At 44.9% G+C, this 16,679-nt stretch overlaps 1 protein-coding gene across 1 annotated transcript in view; it reads right to left on the bottom strand.

Annotated features, from left to right (window-relative positions):
* The window catches only part of LOC132400110 (solute carrier family 12 member 5-like), a 338,827-nt gene that overhangs the window by 52,097 nt on the left and 270,051 nt on the right, over window positions 1–16,679 (bottom strand). The window contains exons 13-15 of the mRNA XM_059981187.1: window positions 14,305–14,479; window positions 5,609–5,727; window positions 2,673–2,771 (exon numbers count right to left, since the gene is read on the bottom strand). Coding sequence (XP_059837170.1) covers window positions 2,673–2,771; window positions 5,609–5,727; window positions 14,305–14,479 — 393 coding nt within the window. The remainder of the gene's footprint in view (window positions 1–2,672; window positions 2,772–5,608; window positions 5,728–14,304; window positions 14,480–16,679) is intronic.

Consider the following 16,679-nt stretch of genomic DNA (forward strand, 5'->3'; position numbering starts at 1 on the left):
GAATGAGGAAGGCTTTGACACATTAACACTAGTGCTGGGTGGTTCAGACCTCTTTATTGCATGAGTATGTTACCTGGAGAAATGTTGTGGTTAGATGAAGTTTACTGATAGTTGAAAATTAATCCTGATAATCCCTGATTAAATTCTCAGAAATTCTTAGTGATTTACTGTTTCTTATCTTCTCTCCTCAATGTAATACATTCCAAGGAATCTGCTACCTTCTGTAAAACATTTATAATTGCTCTAAACTACTTTTTAACAACCCAACATACAGTGGCATGCAAAAGTTTGGGCACCCCAGTCAAAATTTCAGCTACTGTGAATAGCTAAGCGAGTAGAAGATGAATTGATTTCCTAAAGGCATAAAGTTGAAGATGACACATTTCTTTAATAACTTAAGCAAGAAAACTTTTTTATTTCCATCTTTTACTGTTTCAAAATAACAAAAAGGAAGAGGGCCCGAATTAAAAGTTTGGGCACTCTACATGGTCAGTACTTAGTAACACACCCTTTCGCAAGTATCACAGCTTGTAAAGACTTTTTGTAGCCAGCTAAGAGTCTTTCAATTCTTGTTTGGGGGATTTTTGCCCATTCTTCTTTGCAAAAGGCTTCTAGTTCTGTGAGATTCTTGGGCCGTCTTGCATGCACTGCTCTTTTAAGTCTATCCACAGATTTTCAATGATGTTTAGGTCGGGGGACTGTGAGGGCCATGGCAAAATCTTCAGGTTGCACCTCTTGAGGTAGTACAATGTGGATTTTGAGGCGTGTTTAGGATCACTATCCTGTTGTAGAAGCCATCCTCTTTTCATCTTTGGCTTTTTTACAGATGGTGTGATATTTGCTTCCAGAATTTGCTGGTATTTAATTGAATTAATTCTTCCCTCTATCAGTGAAATGTTCCCTGTGCCACTGGCTGCAACACAAGCCCAAACCATGATCGATCCACCCCCGTGCTTAACAGTTGGAGAGGGGTTCTTTTCATGAAATTTTGCACCTTTTTTCCCTCCAAATATACCTTTGCTCATTGTGGCCAAAAAGTTCTCTTCAAAAGGTTCAAAGGAGCATCTAAACAAGCCTCATGCACTTTGGAAACAAGTCCTGTGGACTGATGAAGTTAAAATATAACTTTTTGGCCACAATGAGCAAAGGTATATTTGGAGGGAAAAAAGGTGCAAAATTTCGTGAAAAGAACCCCTCTCCACTGTTAAGCACGGGGGTGGATCGATCATGCTTTGGGCTTGTGTTGCAGCCAGTGTCACGGGAAACATTTATTGATAGAGGAAAGAATTGAGTTCAATTAAATACCAGCAAATTCTGGAAGCAAACATCACACCGTCTGTAAAAAAGATGAAGCTGAAAAGAGGATGGCTTCAACAACAGGATAATGAACCTAAACACACCTCAAAATCCACAATGGGCTACTTCAAGAAGCACAAGCTGAAGGTTTTGCCATGGCTCTCATAGTCCCCTGAACTAAACATCATCGAGAATCTGTGAATAGACTCAAAAGAGCAGTGCATGCAAGGTGGCCCAAGAATCTCACAGAACTAGAAGCCTTTTGCAAGGAAGAACTGGCAAAAGTCCCCCAAACACGAATTGAAAGACTCTCAGCTGGCTACAAAAAAGTGTTTACAAGCTGTGATACTTGCGAGAGGGTGTGTTACCAGGTACTGACCATGCAGGGTTCCCAAACTTTTGCTTCAGGCCCTTTTCCTTTTTTGTTATTTTGAAACTGTAAAAGATGGAAATAAAACAGTTCTCTTGCTCTATTCACGGTAACAGAAATTTTAATCGGGGTGCCCAAACATTTGCATGCCACTGTAGATGAAATAATCTGTTATATGCATTATACTTGGATACTGATGCATTCCTTAAGCAACACTCTGCTTTATTTAAGAGTAATTTTTCAAATGCTTCTGTCATGACTGGACAAAAATGACAGCATCACAAATGTAGACCTCCAAGTAAATAGTAAATGTCTATGTACTGTACACTGCACACTGGTAATTTTCTTGGCAGTGGTCGGATGTATATGAAGTGATCCACAAAGGTCACCTTACTATCTTCAGGTGCATATGTTGTCATTATATAGGACGTTGCTGATGAAAGTGTAGTGGTATCTAATGGTATTCTGCCGGTTAAAGATTGTGAATGAAATACGGGGAGAGGTACTTTACACAATGTGCAGCCTGTTTCAATGAGATGCAAAATGAAGTGACTGGACAGGTCTGAGGCAGACAGTCTTGAGCTTGGATCTACCAAAATTCTGTATTTCTATTCTCTTGATCTTCTTCTAGCCATAGATGGCATATTCACAACCTCATCATCCACTCCCCAGCCATGACCAGTAATCCTGCCCCAGATCACAAAAAAAATACTTTGTTACATTATCCCTTCTATAACCTGAACTTTGTGGTCTGGTTCTGGTCCCCCTTTCTCAGAATCACTTGCCATCTCCCCAGCAACCGAGTGGCCCTTCTCCATCTGCAATATTCGCCACCTGTCTGAGCACCTCCACCGGAGAAAGGAGAAGAAAGGTCCTTGTATACACACCATGCAATGCCTGCTACCCAACACACAAAACAGTTTCCTTGACTCATCCTGCTTTGTCACCTTCCCTGGCACAGAACAATTTCTAAGTGTAGGTAGAATTGAGTGTAATTGTTTCATACCAGTGGTAAAATTTGAATCGGGGTCTCCAGTTTGGAGTTCGGAGTAAGGTTTGCAGAGCACAGGCCAGGTTCACAAACATGTAGCACATTAGGAAGAACCTGTAGGGAAAGAAAAGTTATTTTAAGTCACTTCCTTTGCAATTTAATAGAAATTGGAGAGTTTTTCTTCAACTGGTATTAAAGAAAACATAAAAAAGTGTGAAGCTAGTAAAGAGCAAACCCCACATTACACACAACGTACTCTACCTTTGGCAGTAAGACCAGTCTTACTTATATTAATGCCATTAATATTCTTTTATTATAATATATTTAATTATATTAATATTCAAATATTAATATTCGAATCCTCTCTTCATTGTGTCAATTCTGATCTCAAACCAGTTTTTCTCTCTTAGATGCTCACTGAGTTGCTGCATTTTTTTCCCAGTATTTAAAAATATTTATTTCAGGTTTTCAGCATTCATAGACCTTTTGGGCATCATGGTGGAGTAGCAGTTAGCGTCACACTATTACAGTTCCAGCGACCCGGGTTCAATTCCACCACTGTCTGTAAGGAGTTTGCACATTCTCCCCACGACCGCACAGGATTCCTCCGGGTGCTCCAGTGTCCTCCCACATTCTAAAGATGTACAGGTTATTAGGTGAATTGGTTTCATGGGTGTAATTGTGTGGCATGGACTTGTTGAGCTGGAAGGCCTGTTACCTGCTGTATCTCCAATAATAATCTAATAATCTTTCTGTCTCTGAATGGTGTACAAGCTTCAGATTGTGGCCTTCAGTGTTGATAAATAGTGATGTAGCTGGGTTTGATGTAACATTATGTCTGTGTGCGGTTGTACTGATGACTGGTAAATGTTGCTTTGCTGTGGGAAAGGACCTGAGACAATAATGGATAAAAACTGAAGATTCATATGCAATACAATGAAACCATTGAGATTTAAGATGAGCTTTGTTTTTTTCACATGTGCATTGGAACACACAATGAAATACATCCTTCATGCCAAATTACTTGCTGGGCAGCCCGCAAATGTTGCCACACATCTAGCACCAACATAGCATGTTCATCCCCTTTTCACAATTCCTTTGTCTCTGCTGCATGAGGCTTTTTATTCTAAAATGAAGGAGATGTCCTTCTTTTTCAAAGAAAGAGGATTCCTTTCTTCCACTATCAATGCTGCCCTCAACTGCATCTCTTCCATTTCACACACGTTTGCTTTTACTCCATCATCTCACTGTCCTACCAGGGATAGGATTCCTCTTGTCCTCACCTACTACCCCACCAGCCTCTGCGTCCAGCACATATTTCTCTGGAACTTCTGCCATCTCCAATGGGATCCCATGACCAAGTATGTCTTTCCCTCCTCCCCCACTTTCTTTTTTCTGCAGGGATTGCTCCCTACGCAACTCCCTTGTCCATTCATCCCTCCCCACTGATCTCCCTTCTGGCACTTATCCTTGCAAGTGGAACAAGTGCTACACCTTCCCCTTCACCTCTCCCTCACTACCACATAGGGCCCAAAACAGTCCTTCTAGGTGAGCCAAAGTTTCACCTGTGAGTCTTGCTGGGGTCACCCACTGTGTCTGGTGCTCCCAGTGTGGCCTGTATATTGGTGAGACCTCACGTAGTTTCGCTGAGCACCTACGCTCTGTCTGCCTGAAGAAGCGGGATCTCCCAGTGGCCATCCATTTTAAGTCCACTTCCCATTCCCATTCTGATATGTCAATCCATGGCCTCCTCTACTGTCGCAATGAGGCCGCACTCAGGTTGGAGCAACAATGCCTTATATTCTATTTGGATAGTCTTCAACCTGATGGCATGAGCATTGATATCTCCAACTTTCAGTAATGCCACCTCCTGCCCTCTCCTTCACCAGTCCTTATCCCCTTTTCCCTCTCTCACCTTACCTTCTTGCCTACCCATTGCCTCCCTCTGCTGCTCCTCCCCCCCTTTGCTTTCTTCCATGGCCTTCTATCCCCACCTATCAGACTCCTCCTTCTCCAGCCCTGTATTTCTTTCACCAGTCAACTTTCCAGCTATTTACTTCATCCCTCCCCCTTCCTGTTTCACTTATCACCTGGTGTTTCACCCTCCCCTTCCCCCACCATTTAAATCTGCTCCTCATCATTTTTTCTCCAGTCCTGCTGAAGGGTCTCGGCCCAGCTGTACTTTTTTCCATAGATACTGTCTGGCCTGCTGAAATCCTCCAGCACTCTCCATTTGCCTCCATAGGTGCTGCCTGACCTGCTGAGTGCTTTGTTGCTCTAAATTCCAGCATTTGCAGTCTCTTGTGTCTCCCACACAGAACAGAACTTGCAACCAACATTGAAACAGGTCTGAGCATTACTTATGGAATTACTTTCAGAATGGAATGTAATCAGAATTACTCTTCAAGTAATAGATAAAAATACATTCAAATATAAATAAATAAACAATAGAACCATTCTGGCTCCCCTTTTACCCCTTTTCCTCACCTGCCATCACTTCCCTCTGGTGCCCATTCTCCTATCATCCACTCTCCTCTTCTATCAGATTATTTCTTTTTTAGTCTTTTATGTTTTAAACCTATCACCACCCAACTTCTCACCCTCTTCCCTCCCTGCCTCCCTCCCTCCCTCCCTCCCTCACCCTCCCATCTTCCCCCTCACCTGACCTCACCTATCACCCTCCAGCTTGTACTCCTTCCACTCCCCCCACCTTCTCCTTCTATTAGCTTTCCACTCCTGATGAAGGGTCTCAACCCGACACATCGACTCTCTATTCCCCTCCATAGATGCTGCCCTACCTGCTGAATCCCTCCGGTATCTTATGTGAGCTGCTACAAATATAAATAATGGAGCCTACAGAGAAAAGGTTCCCAAGTTTGGAACAAGCCCTGCACTGAAATGCAGCCTGGTAAAGTTGGCCCTCAGATTGCGAGGTGCATTTGTGTACGTACATCGAAAGGATGGGGGCCACCTCATCCAGAGAGGCAATGAGAATTCCTGTTTCACAGATGCACGCTGTCAGTAGCAGGGCCCAGGTGGGTTCGCCATTTGCTTTTCCATGGCCAAATACCTGAGAAGTAGTAATCAACAAGATAACGTGAGCAAAAGGGAGAAAACCGACACATGCTCAGGAAATATTGAGTCATCATAAAAGAGTGCAGCATTCAAAAGCACCTAACCATAAGAAGAAAAGATTCACTTTAGAGGAATTAGTCACTGATCTCTTTGCAGTAAGGAAGGATGAGAGGTGGCCTGATGGAGCTGTACAGGATGAAAAGAGGCATAGATCAAGTGGACAGCCAGAGACTTTGTCCCATGGCTAATTCTAGGGGCATAATTTTAAGATGATTGGAGGGAAGTATAGGGGGGTGTCAGAGGTTGTTTTTTTTTTACACAGAGAATGGTAGGTGCGTTGAACACCCTGCCAGGGGTGGTGGGAGAGGCAGTTACATTTAAGGCATTTAAGAAACTCTTAGATAGGCACATGGATGATAAAAGATGGAGGGCAGAGTTAGCTTGATCTTAGAGTAGATTAAAAGTTTGGCACAACATCGTGGGCCTGTACTGTGCTGTACAGTTCTGTGCTCCATGCTCCATGTTCTACACCTTCCCCACTCCATTGCTCTCTTGCTGACCCAGGATTTGACTTGTGTAAATCCCTGTTAAAAGTATATGTTTGTTAGTTTCTGAATAACTAATAATTTGACCAAATGCAATAGTGAGAAATAGAATAAATCAGTGCACATTAACTTGTACTCTTCTGGTTACAGTTTATCAGAACAACCTACATATTTTAAGGTCTGACATTAACTAGCAGTAGGAGATATTTTATTCTCCAGTCACTTGTACACCAATATTTGCACAGGACAAACACACACCCTGATGTAACATTACGATTAGGGCGTAGGTGTGGGAGGGATCTGCTGATTTTGCTTTAATTTGATTGCTATTTGTTGCTCTTTGTATTCTCTGAGGGCAGATATCTGCAGGGTTTTTTGCCAGCAGTTGTTCAAAATATCTGTCAAATAGACTGGACCCAGGATTTCCACACTTTTCCTTAGTTATATCTCCCATCTGTAGAGAAAGTAAAAAAACACCTGCTGAGATTGTTTGTGTGCTGAAAGAGGAAGCTTGCAGAGGGAAGATGCAGACGTCACTGGGCCACTGCATCACGTCATCTCCAGAAATATACAGACTGATCCCTTTCGCCTGAAACTGGTGGCTTGTCAAAATTGACAGAGACCAAGGGCTTTAGATGGGGAAGGGTGGGAGTGTTGGCTGGAGGGAGAGATGCTCCAGACCCCAGTGACTGCAGTGATCAGCAGCTTTGGAAGGCCTTGGTCTGGCTGGGGAGGGGTGTGTGTGTGTGTGTGTGTGTCTATGTGTGAGTGTGTGAGTGTGTGAGTGTGTGAGTGTGTGAGTGTGTGAGAGTGTCCGAATATGCACAATACCTATGCTTGTGTATGTTTGTGCATGTTTGTTTGCCTGCTGTGTGTCTCTGTGTCTGTGCATGCGTGTGTTTGTACATGCCCAGGTATGTGTGCATACGTATTGCAAAGGGTTGCTCTTTATGCTTGTCAAATGCCTCATCATCTCTGTGGTTGAACTGGCATCAGGAGCTTTGATTACTGTTCTGGGAATACACCATGACAGTGCAGTACTGTAGACAGCAGGAGAGTTAGTGACCATCAGGGTGGGACTGGTGAAGTGGTGACAAGTGATGATTGGTTCTAATTCAGTGGCTTGAGCTGGTGCTACGTACCAGTCCACTTACTGCACCATTTCATATCAGTGGAAGGGTATAAAACAGAGCTCTCGGTGGGGCTTGGAGTCAGTATTTTTTCGGGGCTTCACCTTTGGTTTGTAAACAATGCCGTGGATCGGCAGAATGGGAGGAGCGCTGCAAAGAGAGGGTCCTGCGAGTATTTTAATGCTTGCTCTGTTCTGTCCTAATAAACATAACTTTGTAGTTCTGAGTAGATAATTGGATTGGTATTGGCATCGTTCTGTCTCATCGAGGATGATCTGAGAACATATTGCTTTGGCATAGTTGGCAAAGGATCTGACAGGTGCGATAGGAAGAAAAATGTTCACAAGTTATGAGTAAAAAGGAAGATGCCCGTGTGAAGGGTACTGAGTACCGGGGTGGACTGATAACCCCGCTGGGGTTGAGGACCCGGCCAATTTGCTGGCGGACTGCGGTGTGCTGGTGGATTGGACGGGCAAGCCGAATCCCCGAGTGTTAAAGAATACGACATCTCGTGTCAGCATTCAGGGGTTAGGGTTCCCGAACAAGGATGTGAGCCGGGAAGGGTTTTTTTGGCTGATAGCCATCATTTTAAAAAACCTCTCTCTCAGAAAGAGGAGGAAATCTTAAGGGATCTGAAGTGGAGGCCGCCAAGTCGACGGCTAAGCAAACGGAGGGAAAGTGTGTCGAGATCGCCTGCCGCCTAGCCAAGATCCAGCAGCAGGAAGCGGCCCGCAGGTTTAATTGGCAACCAGACCCAGTGAAGGTCCGGGCTCTCATTTATGGGGCAATGACCCGGTACCTCGGTTGTGGATATTTGGTTTGATGGTGATCCAGAGGAGAGGGTAGAGCGTTTCCTTCCTCTCTATGACCAACTGGAGCTACTACATCCACAGAAACGTGGTCAGACTAATCTCCTCCCCAAGCACCCCTCAGCCTGCGGGGTCTCCCAGCACACCAGGACAATACCCCATCCTCTCAGTCTGTGGGACACCATCCGCTTCCTTAACAGTATTGGTCATCGACATAAAAAAGGTTGGGAACCCCTGAGTGGAGACCCGAAATGGTGACCACCTCGGCGGAAGTGGTGGAGCTGGGGGATCGGTAAAGGCAGAAATCGAGGGAACCATTACTCAGTGTAACTGTTTAGGATATGTGACGCGATGGGAGGCGGACTGACTTTATCCATCTGGGAAATGGCTGCCCTTGGAAGATTGTCGTCAGATCATGGGGTAAACAAAGCTCTTGGGGGATCGGTCTGGGAGGAAAGGTCTTTGTGGTACAGGGTAATGGCCACAGTAAAGGTTAAATATCCACCACCCCAGAGAGGGATTTAAAATCTTGAGAAGAGTGGATCGCAGTGGAGGAGGGGTCTAAGGCTCTCCGTCAATGGGCCCTGATCACTGGGATTTATGAGGGTGGGGATGGCCTGCTGGAGGATCGAAAGTTCACCTCGATCATGGTAAAAATGGCTACTCGTCTATCTTTTTAGGGTCAGTGGAAGGGAGGACAGTAGGTATGGCTTTAGGGTTCTTGGAGAGGTTGGAACATGTAGATGGGGCTCGTAGCCAGGTGAGGGAGATAGAAACTCAGAACGGAGGGGCATCCCGTCTGACCCATAAGGAGATGTTTTTGGCCCCACTCAAGGCAGGCATCCCAAAGAAACAGATGTGATGAAGCTAAGACAGCAGCAGTAATATTGTTCAGCATGCGAGCAGGTGAAGCCAAGGGGTTGGTTGTTGGGGACAAACATGGAGAAGTACGGGGGCAGGCCAGATTTGGCAAGTGGACAACTTGGACTCCAGACCTGCAGTTCAGGGAGGGTCCTGATGTCCCGAGTGTCTGACTCCTCCCCAACCTCAAAGTAGAGTGGGCCGTCAGAGATGGGGTAGATTGTGGCTCGGGAGCCGGGTAATGCGCGTTGGGTGGAGATACTGGGAAAACAGGGAAAGCTCTGTCTGAACACACAATGATTAACTGAAAGGGAGTGATAGTGTCCTTCCCTACATTGCAGAAATGGCCATGACATTGTTTCTGCTCCTCGTTACAACAGTGACGGTGATCTCAACTAATACCTTTCTCAGAATGTCGTACGGATTATGCTCATCATCCGAACATATCGAAGTATTGGCTGTGTCCTCAGATTCCGACACACTCACAATGAGTGCATCAGAGTCCGGGAGCCACTGAACCCCGTCACTCACAGTGACGCCGAATACTGGGGATGGATCGAGCCTGTCATGAACTTGTCAGCTAAACCTGATGATGGGACTGTAAACGGGGTCAGTTGGTGGGGGGTGGGGGGATGGTATGTACTGGCATATGATTAGGGTAAGACTAATGTACCGACGTTGAATGTCGGTACCGTGATCCGAGAATAATTGCCATTGCCATTGGTAGGGCAATGAGGAATGCAGTAGAACAGAATGGTCTAGGAATAATGGTGCATAGTTCCCTGAAGGTGGAATCTCATGTGGATAGGGTGGTGAAGAAAGCTTTTGGTATGTTGGCCTTTATAAATCAGAGCATTGAGTATAGGAGTTGGGATGTAATGTTAAAATTGTACAAGGGATTGGTAAGGCCGAATTTGGAGTATTGTGTACAGTTCTAGTCACCGAATTATAGGAAAGATGTCAACAAAATAGAGAGAGTACAGAGAAGATTTACTAGAATGTTACCTGGATTTCAGCACCTCAGTTACAGGGAAAGGTTAAACAAGTTAGGTCTTTATTCTTTGGAGCATAGAAGGTTGAGGGGGGACTTGATAGAGGTATTTAAAATAATGAGGGGGATAGATCGAGTTGACGTGGAAAGGCTTTTTCCATTGAGAGTAGGGGAGATTGAAACAAGAGGACACGATTTGAGAGTTAGGGGGCAAAAGTTTAAGGGTAACACCAGGGGGAAATTCTTTACTCAGAGAGTGTTAGCTGTGTGGAATGAGCTTCCAGTAGAAGTGGTAGAGGCAGGTTCAGTATTTAAAATAAAATTGGATAGGTATATGGACAGGAAAGGAATGGAGGGTTATGGGCTGAGTGTAGGTCGGTGGGACAAGGTGAGAGTAAGCGTCGGCACGGACTAGAAGGGCCGAGATGGCCTGTTTCTGTGCTGTAATTGTTATATGGTTATATGCCATTATGATGGGGAGGATCCAATGCGGAATAAGTCGTGCACACTACCTCTATAGTGCAGCGCGGCACTACTACATTGGCAACATACTATTTTTAAGGCAGGTTTGTTTCCCACGTTGAATGGCATGGGCGTGCAGCTCCCGGAGGGGGTGGGGGAGGGGTTACTCTTGGCTCCTTACCGGCTGCTCTGGCTGTAGCTACCTGGGGCATTTTGTGCCGTATGTGCCTCACATTGATGATCTGCCCGACCACCCGACATACAAGTCAAAACAGGGGTATCACGGAGGCCGATTGGTTCCGGATGACAGCTTTCACCTAGTTATCAAGGGAGGCCATCCTGATGGCCTCAGACGGAATAGAATGACATTGGATTATACCCCAGCAAAGGAAGGAGGTACCTGTGCAATTGTAGGCCAGGAGTGTTGTATGTACAGTAAAAAAGGGTGATGAGTCAGAGAATATAATAGAGTTGGCCCATATCCAATGGCCGATAGATAAGAGAGTAAGATAGGAGATGGGCTCTATATTATTGCCCGGGAGGGAGTTGGTAGCCCTTTGGAACGCCAGGTGGTTGATGAGCTACCGTAGTGCACTGGGTGTTACTATAGCCACTTTGCTTTTATGTTTAGTAATTTTGCGATTTGCTTGTAATATGGCGGGGTGTCAGCGGAGGTTGTATTAACACCCGTGGGACGGATGTAACTGGATGGCAACATTTGAGGAGTGGAAGATGTTGTAAAGGGTTAATCTTTGTGTTTGTTGAATGTCTCACCACCACTGTGGCCTGGGATAACAGAGCTGTCTGCAGGAGTGTTGATTACTATTACAGCATGAAAATGCATGCTGTGGGAACAGCAGGGACGTTAGTTGAACACAGGTGGGACTTGTGAGAGTGGTGACAGGAGACGATTGATTTAGTGGTTTGAGATTGGTCCGTTTACTGCAGCATTTCATAAAGTAGAGCGTTCGGGGGGGCTTGGAGTTTTTTTTCGGGGCTTTGCTGTCTGCGGGTTGTAAACAGCTCCGTGGATCCCCCCCCACTTTCTGCTCCCTATGCGACTCCCTTGTCCATTCGTTCCTCCCCACTGATCTCCCTCCTGGCACTTATCCCTGAAAGCGCAACCAGAGCTACACCTGCCCCTACACCTCCTCCCTCACTACCACTCAGGGCCCCAAACAGTCCTTCCAGGTGAGCTGATACTTTGCCTGTGAGTCTGTTGGGGTGATATACTGTGTTCGATGTACCCGATGTGACTTCCTGTGTATCGATGAGACCCGACGCAGATTGGGGGACCACTTCGCCGGGTACCTATACTCTGTCTGCCAGAAGAAGCGGGATCTCCTAATAGACACGTGTTTTAATTCCACTTCCCATTCTCAATCCGACACGTCCATCCATGGCCTCCTCCACTGTCATGATGGGGCCACACTGAGGCTGAAGGAACAGCACTTTATATTCCGACTGGGTAGCCTCCAACCTGAAAGATTTCTCAGACTGCCAGTAATGCCCCCCACCCTTCACTACTTCCAATCCTCTTTACCCTCCCTCACTTTATCTCCTTGAACTCACCTTATCGCCCACCCATGGACTAGCTCCGGCGCTCCTCCCCCCTTTTTCTTTCTTCCATGGCCTTCTGTCTCTTTCACCAATCAACTTCCCAGCTCTTTACTTCATCCTTCCCCCTCCAAGTTTCACCTGTCAGCTCTCTCTCCTCCCCTCACCTTTTAACTCTACTCCTCAGCTTCCCCCCCACCACCCCCCCAGTCCTGCTGAAGGGTTTCGGCCCGAAACATCGACGGTACCATTTTTGCATAGATGCTGCCTGGCCTGCTGAGTTCCTCCAACATTTTGTGTGTGTTGGTAGAATGGGAGGGGGGGTGTGTTGTAACGAGAGGGGCCCGGGCATACCTAGATAAGTACTTTAATGTTTGCTCTGTTCTGTCTTAATAAATGTAGTTTTGCAGTTCTAAGTAGATAATTGGTGTTGGTGTCTTACTGTCTCATTAAGTATAATCCGAGCGAACCTGTGCTTGTAATGAGACAGCATATATGCTTGCTTGTTTTTGTACGTCTCTGTGCTTTTTAAATTCACAGGGAAGGTTTCATGGACAGAGATAGGGGTCGGGTTAGGCTTCAGGGACAGTGATGTGGGCAGTTAGGGATTAGGCTTCTGCTCTGTGCTCCAAGTTCGAAGGCTAGCATCGTGGAAAGGTGGCGAAGGATTTACACAGTTCAGGCCTCCGTTCCATGCTCAAAGGCCAACAAGCAGGAGTCCATGGTAGGAGGAGGCACGAATTCGAGCCTGGAGTTCAGAGACCCGTCATTCGCTGGTCTGGGGATCAATAATGAAGATCAGGTCCCGAAAGGCCATCGGTTGTCTGGAAGTCATAGCGCGATGGCTGAAGTCTTCAGACTAGGCCGGGGGCCTGTCCTGGCCATGTGTGTGGAGGGAAGAAAAGGGATTGTTTAGCTATTGTTGTTTTCGTTGCTTGTTGTGTTCTGCCGAGCACTGTGGCATGATATGTTGGTGTAGGAATGTGTGGCGACACTTGAGGGTTGCTCCCAGCGCATCCCTAGGTGTATGGTTGTTACCGAAATTATGGATTTCACTGTACACCCAGTAGCCACTTTATTAGGTACATCTGCTCATCAATGCAAATATCTAATCTGCCAATCATGTGGCAGCAACTCGGTGCATAAAAGTATGCAGACATGGTCAAGAGGTTCTGTTTGCCTTCAGACCGAACTCCAGAATGGGGAAGAAATGTGATCTAATGACTTTGACCGTGAAATGATTGTGCCAGATCCAGTGGTCTGAGAATCTCAGAAACTGCTGATCTCCTGGGATTTTCACATCTAACAGTCTCTAGAGTTTACAAAGAATGGTGCAAACAATACCAAAATAAATCCAGTTCTGTGGGGAAAACGTCCTGTTATTAAGAGAGGTCAGAGGAGAATGGCCAGACTGGTCCAACCTGTCAGTCAGTCAGATAACTATACATTACATCAGTGGTGCGCATGAGCATCTCTGAATGCACAAAGCCTCAAAACTTGAACTAGATTAGTTACAGCGGCAGAGGACCTTGAACATACACTCAGTGGCCACTTTATTAAGTACAGGCAGTACCTAATAAAGTGGTCACCGAGTGTATGTTTTGATGTACATGGGATAAATAAATCAATCTGTGTGTGTGTGTGTGTGTGTAATTTTAATCCACGCACATGTGTTGGGTTGTGAGTACCTAGCCAGGAAAGAGAAGGGTTTTCTCCAGACATCTGTGTCTGGGTTAGGGTTAAGGAAGAAGTGGGAGGTTGCTGAGTGCAGAGGAGTCAAGGTGTTGCAAGAGGATGGGGAGGCAGAGCCAAGGAGGTTCCTGGTGATGGGGTGGTGCAATCTTCTTGAAATTGTGAGGCCGATCAGACCCCAGATCAATGGCTGGAAAATCTCCTTGAGATGGAGAATGTGTTAGGGGAATAACAGTGTGGCAAACAGAGCCCCAAACATTTTCCCTGCAATATTCCAAACTGAGTAACATTGTCAGATGCCCTCCCATGGAAAATGTGACATATAGTTGATAATGGGATGTGCCTCATCATGTTTAAATCTGTATGTCATTTCCCAACTCTTTATCTAAGGTCCGACATCCAGTATCTCAAATTCCCATGACGGATCTTCAGCGTGCACAGTACATTTTTTCACAAAACCAACACAGCCTCCATCATCACCCTCCTTTATCTTCCAGGAGAACAACTAAGGCAGCGCATACCTACCCTTAGGAAGGGCACGATCCCATCTCGAGAGATGGCCTGTAAGAGCCGAGGGGCACCTGTAAGGCTTTGAAGGCCAGCGCCACACGTCGAGAAGAATGAGCCAATCACAATGACCCAAGGGTTTGGCCAGGACAACGTTCCAATGACAAGATTTCCATTCACAGCTTCTCCAAATCTAGAAAAAGAACATTCCCATTTACAAAGTGGTTTAACACAAATTCAATTGAATATGACTTACTATAAAAATGCTTTAACTTGAAAGATATAATTACAGTTAATAACATCTCTTGTTGAAGTAGTCCATTCATAGTTACAATTCATCTTTCACTTTGTAACCCCCTTCTGAAGTATAAAATTGTCCATTACAAATGCGCAATTTGAGTTTATCTTATATTTTAGAAGCATGGTACAATGAACGTGTCTTTCTCTTTACAAATGATGCTGGACTGCTTGTACATTATTAAATAATACAAGTTTTCATCTTGTATTATTTGATAGTTTCCCAAGTAATTCGCTGAAATATGAGTGTGTTATGCGATCATTTCCATTAGGACACTTCCAACAGTGCATCTGTAGAAATTTGTTTGATGACAAGCATTTTTTTTCCCATGCTGTTTGCTCTCGGGATAGTGGCAATCTTCCTTAAACCATGCAGTACATCTTGGTCAATTTTGGTTTTTGAGTTGGAATTACTAAGATTTGGATGAAGAACTATTGGTGTATTCTCCTAAGTCTGGTTCAAAGATGGTTTTGCAGGTGATTGTATACCCAGGTCCTGATGCCCTTCTTGGTGGTGGAGGGTGTGAATTCTACTCTTATTTGGGAAATCTATCCAAGGCATTTTGTAGATGGTGCAGAGATCATCCTCAGAGTGTTGGTAGTGGATGGAAGAGCTAAGACGGAAGACTGTGTATCAACTAAGCAAGCTGACTTGTTCTTGAAAGGTATTTATCTTCTTGTGTGTTGCTAGAATTTCATGCATCCAGTCCACTGGGATACCCCAACAATCTATTGATATGTTCTATAGAAGCTGGAAATGCTTTAGGAATTCAGGAACAAAGTCACTCAGAGAAGAACACTTCGAATCTGATCAGTCTGGTGAGTGACATTTCTGGACAATAACAACCAATCACAAATGTCTCCTCCTCCTCCACAGAAGGTGCTGATGTGGTGGGTGCTGGCAACTGAATGTCAAGGGAAGATGGTTAGATTCTCTGCTTTGACATGAGCATTGTCATTAGTGTTACTTGAAACTTCTCATCTCAGACCTGAATGCTGTATAGACACCATGAAGAGTTGTGAATAACAATGAGGATTCTGTAATCATCGGTGAATGATTCAGCTGAAAGCAGCTGAAGATGTTTTGGCTGCAGATTCTGGCCTTTTGTGGAAGTGTGACTAGCCTATGCATTTGAACATATATCACACATAGATTGAACAGTGTGAGCACAAGTAGAAAATGTATCTGATTCTCATTACCTCATCTCTTCTCACTCGGTGTACTCTTACTAGGCCAGTCCATCAAATGCAAAATTTAGTTTTATATTTCTGAAGTGAGGACCAAAGTGAAATGGGAATGTGCCTTTCTCTTTAGAGACACTGAAAGATGTTTTGTACATCATTCCAGTTTGCTTACTTCTACATGGCAGGCCCATCAAATGACTTCCAGGGGAAACCCAAGGAGGTAAATATAGGTGGTGAATCCCTGTTGTGACTTGATGACAAAATCTGCATGGGTAAAGAGAAATCTGCATCTGGTCAAAATTGCTTTTGGAATTGTTGAGTTTTTGTAATTACCTAAGACTGTTCCATAAAGTGGATCTTAAGATAAGTGTATGGGCACAGAAACTGAAGCATCCAAGCAGGTAACATTGCTCAGAAGATAATTTATTTCCCATTTAAGGGGATAAAAAACAGGATGCTCAGAGATGAGATTTTAAGCACTGTTCTTCCTGCCGGGCTGTTCAGCTATCAATTACTCCTCCCAAAATTTGGACTGACCATTGAACAAGTGTAGTTGTGATGCTGTGGCCAGCTCTGGCATCCACTCTAACAAGAAGCAAATTCAGGTGAAAGGTGAAAGGGCACGCGTGGAGGACTCTGCACAGTTCCTGACACCAGGACACCCAAGAGACATTCAAGATCTTGACACAATGTAGGAAAGTGTGGATGTAAACTCCAGCACAGAACAACTGAGTTGAAAAGTAAGTCTGGATAAACCTGCGCACGACAACATTGAAAGCAGGTGAATAACCTGTGAGTCAGAGAAGAGAATTATAAGGAAATGAATTGCATTGATAAACTGCCACTCATATCCCTTACAAGATGTCAGAAAGAGCTGAATAGCCAAAGAATTGCTTTTGATGTGCAGTAAG

This window comes from Hypanus sabinus, chromosome 9, assembly GCF_030144855.1.
Source record: "Hypanus sabinus isolate sHypSab1 chromosome 9, sHypSab1.hap1, whole genome shotgun sequence".
Lineage (NCBI taxonomy): Eukaryota > Metazoa > Chordata > Chondrichthyes > Myliobatiformes > Dasyatidae > Hypanus > Hypanus sabinus.